General features: G+C 55.3%; 1 protein-coding gene across 1 annotated transcript; it reads right to left on the bottom strand.

Annotated features, from left to right (window-relative positions):
• Positions 1–8,438: 8,438 nt before the first annotated feature.
• ACTB (actin beta) lies at positions 8,439–12,158 on the bottom strand. The gene is made up of 6 exons (XM_003895688.4): positions 11,813–12,158; positions 10,821–10,949; positions 10,447–10,686; positions 9,564–10,002; positions 9,288–9,469; positions 8,439–9,171 (listed from the first exon to the last, which is right to left on the bottom strand). The coding sequence occupies exons 2-6, from the start codon at positions 10,941–10,943 to the stop codon at positions 9,028–9,030; spliced, it is 1,128 nt and encodes a 375-aa protein (XP_003895737.1). The 5' UTR covers positions 10,944–10,949; positions 11,813–12,158; the 3' UTR covers positions 8,439–9,027.
• Positions 12,159–13,004: the final 846 nt, after the last annotated feature.

Here is a 13,004-nt window from a genome sequence, read left to right as displayed (position 1 = left end):
CCCGCCTCGGCCTCCCAAAGTGCTGGGATTACAGGCTTGAGCCACCGCGCCCGGCCCGCATTTTTAATTAATTAAATATTTAAGTAATGAAATAGCCATATTTGATTAAATATTTGCATTTAATTACAGGTGGCTCATACCTGTAATCCCAGTACTTTGGAAGGTGGAGGCAGGAGGATTGCTTGAGGCCAGGAGTTTCAGACCAGCCCAGGCAATATAGCGAGACCTCCATCTCTACAAAAAAAATTTTTTTTTTTTTTTTTGAGACGAAGTCTCGCTCTCTCGCTCAGGCTGGAGTGCAGTGGCCGGATCTCAGCTCACTGCAAGCTCTGCCTCCCAGGTTTATGCCATTCTCCTGCCTCAGCCTCCCGAGTAGCTGGGACTACAGACGCCCGCTACCTCACCCGGCTAGTTTTTTGTATTTTTTAGTAGAGTTGGGGTTTCACTGTGTTAGCCAGGATGGTCTCGATCTCCTGACCTTGTGATCCACCCGTCTCGGCCTCCCAAAGTGCTGGGATTACAGGCTTGAGCCACCGTGCCCGGCCAAAAAATTTTTAAAAATTAGCCAGGTAAGGCCAGGCGCGGTGGCTCATGCCTGTAATCCCAGCACTTTAGGAGGCCGAGGTGGGCTTATCATGAGGCCAGGAGATAGAGACCATCTTGGCTAACACGGTAAAACCCCGTCTCTACTAAAAATACAAAAAAATTATCCAGGTGTGGTGGCAGGCACCTGTAGTCCCAGCTGTTCAGGAGACTGAGGCAGGAGAATGGCGTGAACCCAGGAGGTGAAGCTTGCAGTGAGCCGACATCGTGCCACTGCACTCCAGCCTGGGCGAAGGGGAAAACCTTTTTTTTAAAAAAAAAAAAAAAAAAAGGAAAGCGTTGGCCAGGTGCACTGGCTTATGCTGGTAATCCCACCCCTCTAGGAGACCAACAGATGAAAGGATCGCTTGAGGCCAGGAGTTCAAGGCTGCAGTGAGCGACGATCACACCAATGCACTAAGCCTGGGCAACAGAACGAGATCCCATCTCTAAAAATAAACATAAAATAGCTGGGCACAGTGGCTCACGCCTGTAATCCCAGAACTTTGGGAGGCCGAGGCGGGTGGATCACCTGAGGTTAGTAGTTCAAGACCAGCCTGGCCAACATGGTGAAACCCCATCTCTACTAAAAGTACAAAAAAAATTAGCTGGGCGTGGTGACGGTGCCTGTAGTCCTAGCTACGAGGGAGGATGAGACAGGAGAATTGCTTAAACCTCAGAGGCAGAGGTTGCAGTGAGCCAAGATCACACCACCGCACTCCTGCCTGGGCGACAGAGCGAGACTCTGTCTCAAAAAAATGACAAGAAGAATAAAAATAAAGGGGCGGTGGCGGTGGCTCCAACCTGTAATCCAGCACTTTGGGAGGCGAAGCGAGAGGATCAGAGGTCAGGGGAGATCAGAGACTATCCTGGCTAACACATTGAAACCCCATCTCTACTAAAAATACAAAAAAAAAAAAACTAGCCGGAGGCCCGAAGTGGCTGACCTGTAGTCCCCAGCATCTCCGGGAGGCTGAGGCAGGAGAATGGCGTGAACCAGGGAGGGCACACAGTGAGCTGAGATCCAGCCACTGCACTCCAGCCTGAAGCGACAGAGCCAGACTCAGTCTCAAAAAAAAAAAAAAAAAAAAAAAAATAGCCGAGGCCCTTGAGTGGCTCAAAATATAATCCCAACACTTTGGGGAGGCCCGGAGGCAGGCCCGGATCCACGAGGTCAGGAGATGGGGCCATCCTGTAGCTAACACAGTGAAACTTGGTGTACTTTGGATTCAGTTACGTATTGCTCGTGACCACCCGGCGCCCGGCCAAGGCTAATTTCTCTTCATCTTCCTCCACATCCCTTCTGCAAGCCCTTCCTAGACCATGTCACCATTCGTGCATCCTCTGCCATTGTCGCCGAATATTCCTAGATGGTATTATCTGTGGATAGTTATCACCATTCAAGCGTTTTGGCTAAGATCAAAGTGCGCCATCGCATGAAGTAATTAAATATGCTTTTTTTTTTTTTTTTTTTTGAGGCCAGATCTGCGCTCACCAGGCTGGAGTGGTGGCGTCTCCGGCTCACTGCAAAGCTCCGCCTCCCAGGTTCCACGCCATTCTCCGCATAGCTCCGGTAGCTGGGACTACAGGCATGCGCCTTGCTTGACTAGTTTTGTATTTACCCAGTAGAGCCAGGGTTTTCACCATGTTGGCCGGATGGTGCCGATCTCCTGACCTGTGATCCACCACGCCTCGGCCTCCCAAAGTGCTGGGATTACAGGCTTGAGCCACAGCCCGGCCCGCATTTTTAATTGATTAAATATTTAAGTAGCAGAAATAGCCATATTTGATTAAATGTTGCATTTAATTACAGGTGGCTCGCCTGTAATCCCAGTACTGAAGGTGAGCAGGAGGATTGCTTGAGGCCAGGAGTTTCAGGCTCAACCCAGGCAATATGGCGAGACCTCCATCTCTGCAAAAATTTTTTTTGAGGCAGAAGTCTGCGCTCTCGCTCAGGCTGGAGTGCAGTGGCGGATCAGCTCACTGCAAGCTCTGCCTCCCAGGTTTATGCCATTCTATAAGCCAGTGGCTGGGACTACAGGCATCCTTCTACCTCACCTGGCTAGTTTTGTATTTTTTTAGTAGAGTTGGGGTTTCCTGTATTTAGCCAGGATGGTCGATCTCTGACCTTGATCACCGTCTCACCTCCCAAAGTGCTGGGATTACAGGCTTGAGCCACAGCTTGACCAAAAGAATTTTTCCAAGATAGCCAGAGTGGGCACTCGGCGTGGCTCATGCCTCCTGTCCCGGCACTTTAGGAGGTAGTGAAACTATCATGAGGCCCAGGAGATAGAGACCATCCTTCTTTCACGGTGGCAGTCTCTACTAAAAATACAAAAAAATTATCCAGGTGTGTGAGGCACCACCTGTAGTCCCAGCTGTTCAGGAGACTGAGGCAAGGAGAATGGGCGTGAACCCAGGAGGAGTGAAGCTTGCAGTGGCTTGACATGCGTGCCACTACACTCCAGCCTGGGCAGAGCAAGACTCTGTCTTAGAAAAAAAGGAAAGCGTTGGCCAGGTGCACTGGCTATGCCGTAATCCACCTCTAGGAGACCAACAGATGCGAAGAGATGGCTTGAGGCCAGGAGTTCAAGGCTGCAGTGGCTTGATCCACTGTCTACACTAAAGCGCAGGCAACAGAGAGCGAGATCCATCTCCTAAAAATAAACATAAAATAGCTGGGCACAGTGGCTCCGCCTGTAATCCCAGAACTTTGCTTGGGAGAGGCAGTGGTGGATCCTGAGGTTAGTAGTTCAAGACCAACCTGGCCAACATGGTGAAACCCCATCTCTACTAAAAGTACAAAAATTAAGCTGGTGGTGGCGGTGCCTGTAGTCCCTAGCTACAGAGGGAGGATGAGACAGGAGAATTGCTTAAACCTCAGAGGCAGAGGTTGCAGTGAGCCAAGATCACACCACCGCTTGCTCCTGCCTGAAGTGACAGGCCGAGACTCTGTCTCAAAAAAATGACAAGAGAAGAATAAAATAAAAGAAAAGGGGCTGAGGCGTGAGCCAAGCCTGTAATCAGCACTTTGGGAGGCGAGGCGAGGCGGATCATGAGGTCAGCAGAGGTCGAGACTATCCTGGCTAACCACAGTGGAAACCCATCCTCTACTAAAAATACAAAAAAAAAAAAACTAGCGAGGTGAGAGTGTGGTAGCCTGGTCCCAGCATCTCCGGGAGGCTGGGGCAGGAGAATAAGTGAACCCGGGGCCGGAGCACGGTGACTGAGATCAGGCACTGCACTCCAGCCCTGAAGCTGACAGAGCCAGACTCAGTCTCAAAAAAAATAGCCGAGGCAGTGGCTCAAGCCTGTAATCCAGCACTTTGGGAGGCCGAGGCAGGCCGAGATCAAGATCAGGAGATCCGGTCATCCTGGCTGCGGGTGAGGGCTTGTCTCTGCTAAAATACAAAAAATAGCCGGTGAGGAGTGGGGCCTGTAGTCCCAGCTATAGGGAGGCTGAGGCAGGAGAATGGCGTAAACCTGGGGTGGGGCTTACAGTGAGCTGAGATCGAGCCGCTGCACTCCAGCCTGGGCGACAGTCGCGAGACTCCCTCTCAAAAAAATAAAATAAATAAATAAATAAATAAAATAAAAAGGACTGGCGCAGTGCACCTGCTACAGTCACCCCTCCAGTTGTTACTGATATGCCCATTTCTCAAATGGGGACATGGGCAGTGATGTGACTTCCCAAAGCCACATAGACAACGTGTCTGACATTCAACCAATGCTCCATTCTGTCTTGGAGGTTGTATCTCCTCTTTGGGCCTCTGTAACCAATCAATCCATGCCTCTGAGACGCACACGCCACACCACCTCCCCAGGGGACTCCTCTGGCCTCCGGAGGCAGCTCAAGCATTCTTCCTCCAGGAAGCCCTCTGGGGAAGCCTACTCAAGAGTGATGGCTCAATTAGCCAGGCACGGTGGTACACATCTGTAGTCCCAGCTACATGGGAGGCCGAGGCGGGAGTATTGCATGAGTCCAGGAGTTGGAGGTTACAGTGAACTATGATCACAGCACTGCACTCCAGCCTGGGTGACAGACTGAGACTCTGATTGTAAAAAATGAAATAGGCTGGACGTGATCACTCATGCCTGCAAACCCAGCACTTCGGGGAGCCAAGGCAAGTGGATGACTTGAGGCCAGGAGTTCACAACCAGCCTGGGCAATATAGCAAGACCCCATCTCAACAAAAAATAAAACAAGAAAAGAAAAAGAGTGACAGCTCCTCTCTCCCTGTCTCTCCCTACCCCCAAGTCTGCCCATGTTCAATGATCTTTTGCTCTTTTTTTTTTTTTTTAAATGGAGTCTCGCACTGTTGCCCAGGCTAGAGTGCAGTGGTGCGATCTCAGCTCACTGCAACCTCCACCTCCCAAGTTCAAGTGATTCTTCCGCCTCAGCCTCCTGAGTAGCTGGGATTACAGGTGCGTGCCACCATGCCCAGAAAATTTTCTGTATTTTCAGTAGAGATGGGGTTTCACTATGTTAGCCAGACTGGTCTCGACTCCTGACCTCACATGATCCGACTGCCTTGGTCTCCCAAAGTACTGGGATGACAGGCATGAGACACTGCACCTGGCTCCTTTGCTGTTTCCACGGGGGGATGGAGTCTCACTGTGTCTCCCAGGCTGGAGTGCGGTGGCGCAATCTTGGCTTGCTGTAACCTCTGCCTCCCAGATTCAAGTGATTCTTCTGCCTCAGCTTCCCGAATAGCTGGGATTACAGGTGCACGCCACCCTGCCCGGCTAATTTTTGTATTTTTAGTAGAGATGAGGTTTCGCTGTGTTGGTCAGGCTGGTCTCCCTTTGCTTTTTAAAATCTGTATTTCTGGCCCTCTTCCTTTCTTTTGGAGTAGGTGGCGGCAGCAGAGGCTTGTGCAGCCATGCCCAAAATTAAGGCTGGGACTTTCTTGAAAAGGAACAGGAGCTGCTGAAGTCGCTGGTCAACCTATGGGTGAAGCTGTCCCAGCTGTGCGTCACCAATGTCAGCAGCCTCCAGTCTTTTTGTCACCAGGGACCAGTTTCGTGGAAGATAATTTTTCCATGAATGGGGGCGGGTGGATGGTTTTTGGATGATTCAAGCACATTATGCTTATTGCACTCTCTACCTACCATTATTACGTTGTAGTATATGGTCAACTAATTCCACAATTCAACATGATATTGAATCAATGAGAGCCCTGAGCTTCTTTCCCTGCAACTAGATAGTCCCATCTCGGGGTGATGGGAGACAGTGACAGGTCATCAGGCATTAGATGCTCATAAGGAGTGCACAGCCGCCGGGCGTGGTGGCTCACACCTGTAATCCCAGCATTTTGGGAGGCCAAGGAGGTGGATCACCTGAGGTCAGGAGTTTAAGACCAGCATGGTCAACATGGCGAAACCCTGTCTCTGTGAAAAATACAAAAACTAACCAGGGGTTGTGGCACATGCCTGTAATCCCAGCTACTCAGGAGACTGAGGCAGAAGAATTGCTTGAACCCAGGAGGCAAAGGTTGCAATGAGCCAAGATCACGCCACTGCACTCCAGCCTGGGTGACAGAAAGAGACTTCATCACAAAAAAAAAAAAAAAGAAAAAAAGAAAAAAATTGAGACAAGATCTCACTATGCTGCCTAGGCTGCATTTGGGCTCAAATGACCCACCTGCCTCAGTCTCCCAAAGTGCTGCGATTACAGGTGCGAGCCACCACGCCTGCCTGGTCTATTTTAGTTTTTAGAGTCAGGGTCTTGTTCTGTCACCCAGGCTGCAGTGCAGTGGTGCAATCATAGCTCACTGCAGCCTTGAGCTGCTGGGCTCAAGCGATCCTCCCACCTCAGCTTCCCAAAGTGCTGGGATTACAGGCATGCGTCATCACGGCAGGCCCAATTAGGTAAGTTTTGAAGTATGTCTACACCCGGGAGACCACCACCACAATGACATAATGAACATCACCTGATGCTCGTGTTCATCAAAGCCTCTGCTCTTTCTTCCCATGATCACAGCATGTCATTGTACATTCATTTGCCTTCGTGCTTGTGATGTCTTCCCCATTAAACTGGGTGCCTGGTGAGAACAGGGAACACATCTGGTTGGTTCTCCTCTATACCTGCAGTACCTGGCACAAACAGTGATTGGATGGATGGACGAATAAGCGAATGAAGGAAGTCCTCATTTCCAGACTGACAGCTCCTCCAGGGCAGGGTCCTTGCCCAGGTCATCTCAGCAGCCTCGGGCCCGCCATATAGTGGTCACTCAATGAATGGGTGCTTAAGTGGCCCAAGGTGGCCCAGGGCTCACCACTGCAGAAATCAGACCAAAAGAGCTGGAACTGCCCCAGACAGTCCTTCAGGGGACCCAGGAGGAAGGGGACCACCTTCCTCTCTGCCAGCAGCCACTATACACAGGTGAGGCAGTCCTAGGCCTCCTGGGAGGACCGAATCATTTCCAGAACTGCTATGTACCAGGTGGTGTTTTGGGTAAACGGCATCCCTGCAAGGGATCCTCACCCTTTTGTTCATTCTCTGCTTGTGTCAATCACAGCTTCTAGCAGAGGGAAGGGAGGCCAGGCTTGGTTTCTTCCTGCAAGAGTATTTAACTCAGGGCCCTGCAGAACAATGAGAATCTGACCTGCAACTAGCTGGGCATGCTGGGGCGTGCCTGTGTAGTTTCAGCTACTTGGGAGGCTGAGGCAGGAGAATTGCTCGAGCCCAGAAAGTTGAGGCTGCAGTGAGCCATGGTTGTGCCATTGCACTCCAGCCTGGGCAACACAACACCCCGGCTCAAGAATAAAAAAAGAGGCCGGGCGCGGTGGCTCAAGCCTGTAATCCCAGCACTCTGGGAGGCCGAGACGGGTGGATCACGAGGTCAGGAGATCGAGACCATCCTGGCTAACACGGTGAAACCCCGTCTCTACTAAAAAATACAAAAACAAACTAGCCGGGCGAGGTGGCGGGCGCCTGTAGTCCCAGCTACTCGGGAGGCTGAGGCAGGAGAATGGTGTGAACCCGGGAGGCGGAGCTTGCAGTGAGCTGAGATCCGGCCACCACACTCCAGCCTGGGCGACAGAGCGAGACTCCGTCTCAAAAAAAAAAAAAAGAATAAAAAAAGAATCTGCCTGCAGTGCCAGGCAGGCCCTGCTGTCCAGGAGTCTGGATGTCTCTCTCTGTAGATCACAAAGAAACTGGCCGAGAGGCCACGGGATGGCACCGTCTCCAGTCACAAGGCAGAATCCAGACCTCAGCCCACAGCTAACCAGAGCTGTCTGCAGACCAGATATGGCCCCATGGATCCCCCACCCCAACTGACTGTGATTCCAGGTTCCCCAGTCTGGATGAATAGGCAGGAATCCCAGCCTTTCCTCAGCCTATGGGAGCCTGGGCCAGGCTGACCCTCAAAGGTGACCCTGACAGCCACCACTCCATATGGTGAAGGCAAAGGTGTGGCAGCTACGAACACCCACTACACCCCCACTCAAGGGAACACCATGCTAAAAGTTGACCCTCAGCAAGTTCCACTCCCAGGAAATCCAGGTGCCAACCAACCCCAATGAGGAATGGCACCTGGGCCACCAGACACCCCAAAACAGCGTTTTCCACCTCAAACCATTTCCACCTCAAGCATATGCACTGAGTACCAGAGAAACTAGGGTACCTGGGAATGGGTGGAAGGGCCAGGCCAGGAACTCCCCAGTAAGCAGAAACAGAGACCTGAATCCTGAATCTTCCCCCACCCTCTAAGGCTGCTCAATGTCAAGGCGGAAGGGACCTTGGCCCACCTCCACTCTAGGTAAGGACAAGTTGGCCCCCACCGCCCCACCCTTCAGGGATCACCCTCCGCTGCCCACAACCCAGTCACGCCACAAAGTCACTCTTGGCCTCATTTGTAAGGTGTGCACTTTTATTCAACTGGTCTCAAGTCAGTGTACAGGTAAGCCCTGGCTGCCTCCACCCACTCCCAGGGAGACCAAAAGCCTTCAGACATCTCAAGTTGGGGGACAAAAAGGGGGGGCATGAAGGCTCATTATTCAAAATAAAACAAAATAAAAAAGTATTAAGGCGAAGATTAAAAAAATTTTGCATTACATAATTTACACGAAAGCAATGCTATCACCTCCCCTGTGTGGACTCGGGAGAGGACTGGGCCATTCTCCTTAGAGAGAAGTGGGGTGGCTTTTAGGAGGGCAAGGGACTTCCTGTAACAATGCATCTCATATTTGGAATGACTATTAAAAAAAAGAACAATGTACAATCAAAGTCCTCGGCCACATTGTAGAACTTTGGGGGATGCTCGCTCCAACCGACTGCTGTCACCTTCACCGTTCCAGTTTTTAAATCCTGAGTCAAGCCAAAAAAAAAAACCAAAACAAAACAAAAAAAAACAAATAAAGCCATGCCAATCTCATCTTGTTTTCTGCGAAGTTAGGTTTTGTCAAGAAAGGGTGTAACGCAACTAAGTCACAGTCCACCTAGAAGCATTTGCGGTGGACAATGGAGGGGCCTGACTCGTCATACTCCTGCTTGCTGATCCACATCTGCTGGAAGGTGGACAGCGAGGCCAGGATGGAGCCGCCGATCCACACAGAGTACTTGCGCTCAGGAGGAGCAATGATCTGAGGAGGTAAGGGAACAAACAGGCAGTGAGAACCCCGGATGTGACAGCTCCCCACACACCACAGGGCCCCACGGCCCACCTGCCCAGGTCAGCTCAGGGTGGAAGGACACCCACCTTGATCTTCATCGTGCTGGGCGCCAGGGCAGTAATCTCCTTCTGCATCCTGTCAGCAATGCCAGGGTACATGGTGGTGCCACCAGACAGCACTGTGTTGGCGTACAGGTCTTTACGGATGTCCACGTCACACTTCATGATGGAGTTGAAGGTAGTTTCGTGGATGCCACAGGACTCCATGCCTGAGGAGGAAATGAGGGCGGACTTAGCTTCCACAGCACAGCCCCAAGGGTGACCCTCAGGTCAGGCAGGGCCGGGAGGCGGGTGTCCACTCACCCAGGAAGGAAGGTTGGAAGAGAGCCTCAGGGCAGCGGAACCGCTCGTTGCCAATGGTGATGACCTGGCCATCGGGCAGCTCGTAGCTCTTCTCTAGGGAGGAGCTGGAGGCCGCTGTGGCCATCTCCTGCTCGAAGTCCAGGGCGACATAGCACAGCTTCTCCTTAATGTCACGCACGATTTCCCGCTCGGCCGTGGTGGTGAAGCTGTAGCCGCGCTCAGTGAGGATCTTCATGAGGTAGTCAGTCAGGTCCCGGCCAGCCAGGTCCAGACGCAGGATGGCATGGGGGAGGGCATACCCCTCGTAGATGGGCACAGTGTGGGTGACCCCGTCACCGGAGTCCATCACGATGCCAGTGGTACGGCCAGAGGCGTACAGGGACAGCACAGCCTGGATGGCCACGTACATGGCTGGGGTGTTGAAAGTCTCAAACATGATCTGTAAGGAAGAAATGCACCATGTCACACTCAGGAAGCTACTGGGACAGCCAGGCCAGATGGGGGACATGCAAGAAGTGCAAAGAACACTGCTAAGTGTGCTGGGATCTTGGGATGGGGATTCTGTTCAGACCTACTGTGCACCTACTGAATACACACTCCAAGGCCGCTTTACACCAGCCTCATGGGCTTGTCACACGAGCCAGTGTTAGTACCTACACCCACAGCACTGTCTGTTTTAGACACCTAGTCAGAGAGGCAAACACCAGAAAAAGAGCTCATCTGGGAAAAAGCAAATAGAACCTGCAGAGTTCCAAAGGAGACTCAGGTCAGAGAAGAGAGTCCTACGGAGAACGGCAGAAGAGAGAACCAGTGAGAAAGGGCGCAGCTCCGGGAGACCAGGAAGGAGGGCGGTGGCCACCACAAGAGGTAGCGGGCCACTTACCTGGGTCATCTTCTCGCGGTTGGCCTTGGGGTTCAGGGGGGCCTCGGTCAGCAGCACGGGGTGCTCCTCAGGAGCCACACGCAGCTCATTGTAGAAGGTGTGGTGCCAGATCTTCTCCATGTCGTCCCAGTTGGTGACGATGCCGTGCTCGATGGGGTACTTCAGGGTGAGAATGCCTCTCTTGCTTTGGGCCTCGTCGCCCACATATGAATCCTTCTGACCCATGCCCACCATCACGCCCTAGGAAGAAAAAAACAAGGCGCCCTAAGCACGGGCGCGGCCCCCACCCCAGAAACCGGGAGACCCCCGTGCAGAGAAAGCGCCCTCGCCTCCCGCCCGCTCCCGGGGCCGCCCCACCCACCCAGCTCCCCTACCTGGTGCCTGGGGCGCCCCACGATGGAGGGGAAGACGGCCCGGGGTGCATCGTCGCCCGCGAAGCCGGCCTTGCACATGCCGGAGCCGTTGTCGACAACGAGCGCGGCGATATCATCATCCATGGCGAGCTGCGGGAAAGCCGGGCGCGCTGTGAGCCGAGGTGGCCCCCGCCCTGCCCACTTCCGGCGCGCCGAGGCCTTAGGCCGCCAGGGGGCGCAGGCGCGCGCCCAGATTGGGGACAAAGGAAGCCGGGCCGGCCGCGTTATTACCATAAAAGGCAAACACTGGTCGGAGGCGTCCCCACCGCGCGCGGCAGGAAGCCAGGCCCCCACCCCCTCCCAACCGGGAGCCGGCCCCGCCTCCGCTCCGTTCAAATAGCGCCGGGTCGGCGCGCGCGCGCGCGCGCGGCGGCCACACCCTCAGGCGGCCGGCGGCGCGGGCAGGAAGTGCGCGCAAGCGCCCTGGAGCCTCCGCGACCCCACCCCTTCCGGCGGGGCCAGCCCTTGCCCCAGCCCAGGCCGCGACACCCGGGCCCCAGAACGCACGCGCAGTTAGCGCCTTGAGTCCCAGCGCGCACGCGCAATTAGCGCCGATTCCCAGCGCGCACGCACAGTTAGCGCCCCAAGCCCCAGGACGCACGCGCAATGGCGCCCCAGCCCCCCCAACGAGCCTGGCGGGGGGGCTCCGCCGCGCCCACCCTGCAGTCCCCACTGGCAAGAAGCCGGCTCGGACAAAGACCCCGCCGGCTGCCCCCATCCCGAGAGCGGCACCCCCAGAGCGCGCCTCCCGAGCAGGGCCCCGCGCCTCCAAACTGGAGCGGGGTGTCCCCACATCTCTGGAGGCCCAGGGGCTTCTCCCGCGTCCCCCACTGCAGTCCAGTCCCCACATGCGACCCCCGCTGCGGCGCAGGCGGCTCTGCACAGGCGAAGGGGCCGCGGCCTTAGGCGGCCGAGCCGGGAGCCGCCTACCAGGGTCGGCTGGCCGGGCTTACCTGGCGGCGGGTGTGAACGGGCGGCGGAGCGGCAAAGGCGAGGCTCTGTGCTCGCGGGGCGGACGCGGTCTCGGCGGTGGAGGCGCGTCGCGCCGCCGGGTTTTATAGGGCGCCGCCGCGGCCGCTCGAGCCATAAAAGGCAACTTTCGGAACGGCGCGCGCTGATTGGCCCCGCGCCGCTCACTCACCGGCCTCGCCGCACAGTGCAGCATTTTTTTACCCCCTCTCCCCTCCTTTTGCGAAAAAAAAAAAAGAGCGAGAGCGAGATTGAGGAAGAGGAGGAGGGAGAGTTTTGGCGTTGGCCGCCTTGGGGTGCTGGGCCCGGGGGCTGGGGGCGCGCGCGGTGGCCCCCGCACCCCACGCTGGGCAGTGCCCGGTTCGGCCCCGCATGGCCAGGCCTGTCCCCGGCCTGCCCGTCTCTCGGGCCCCCCACCCACCGCGGGACATTCTAGGTGTGGACGTCTCTTGGGCACTGAGCGCCCAGGTGGGGTGGGCCAGGGTCTGCACGGGTGCCAGGGTCCTGGGTGCTGTGCGCTCCTGCAGAAGGAGCCCTTGGAGGGCATGGAGTGGCCAGGCAGTCACTCCCCCTTGCCGACTTCAGAGCAACTGCCCTGAAAGCAGGTCTCGGGACCTCTGGCTGTCGGGCTCAGCTAGCTAAATGGGCTGGGTGGGTCACTAGGGAGAGACTTGGGCTTGAGAGGTAGAGTGTGGTGTTGGGGGAGTCAGGGGGCTCGCGGCCACTTAGAAGTCGCAGGACCACACTGCCCAGGACAGGGCAGGCGCCCGCGGTCCAGTGGCTTGAGGTGGCCTGTGATGAAAGCTGCAAACCCACCCAACCACGGCCCTGGGAAGGTGGGCTCTACAGGGCAGGGAAAGTTTCCCCAGGAGCTGCTGCTTCTGAGGGTAACGTGGTCACGCCCAGCCAAGACCAGGCCTGGGGCGTTAGTGGGTGACCCAGGCAGCTCCAGGCACTGCGGGGTGTGGGGGCTGGGTCTACACAGCCTGGGTCTGCGCCCACCGTTCATTGTATGTCTGCTATGCGCAGCCACAGCTGAACTGCCCTCCCAGACCATCTGGAGGCCGCGGGGGGACTCTGGGGACCAAGACTCCATGTGCCAGAGAGGATTGGGGGCGGGGCGGGGTAGGAGCTCAAAGCCAGCCTGGGAAGACCCTCTCCTTGTCACCCTTTCTT

The sequence above is a fragment of the Papio anubis genome, chromosome 4, assembly GCF_008728515.1.
Source record: "Papio anubis isolate 15944 chromosome 4, Panubis1.0, whole genome shotgun sequence".
NCBI lineage: Eukaryota > Metazoa > Chordata > Mammalia > Primates > Cercopithecidae > Papio > Papio anubis.
This window is presented reverse-complemented; position numbering and strand designations above follow the sequence as displayed.

Bases quoted from the DNA above. Each gene is read 5' to 3' on its own strand.
- ACTB (XM_003895688.4), bottom strand. From the start codon at position 10,943: ATGGATGATGATATCGCCGCGCTCGTTGTCGACAACGGCTCCGGCATG. The intron at 10,687-10,820 runs GTAGGGGAGCTG...TTTTCTTCCTAG, and splicing joins TGGGGCGCCCCAGGCACCAG to GGCGTGATGGTGGGCATGGG. The intron at 9,172-9,287 runs GTGGGTGTCCTT...TTACCTCCTCAG, and splicing joins CCAGCACGATGAAGATCAAG to ATCATTGCTCCTCCTGAGCG.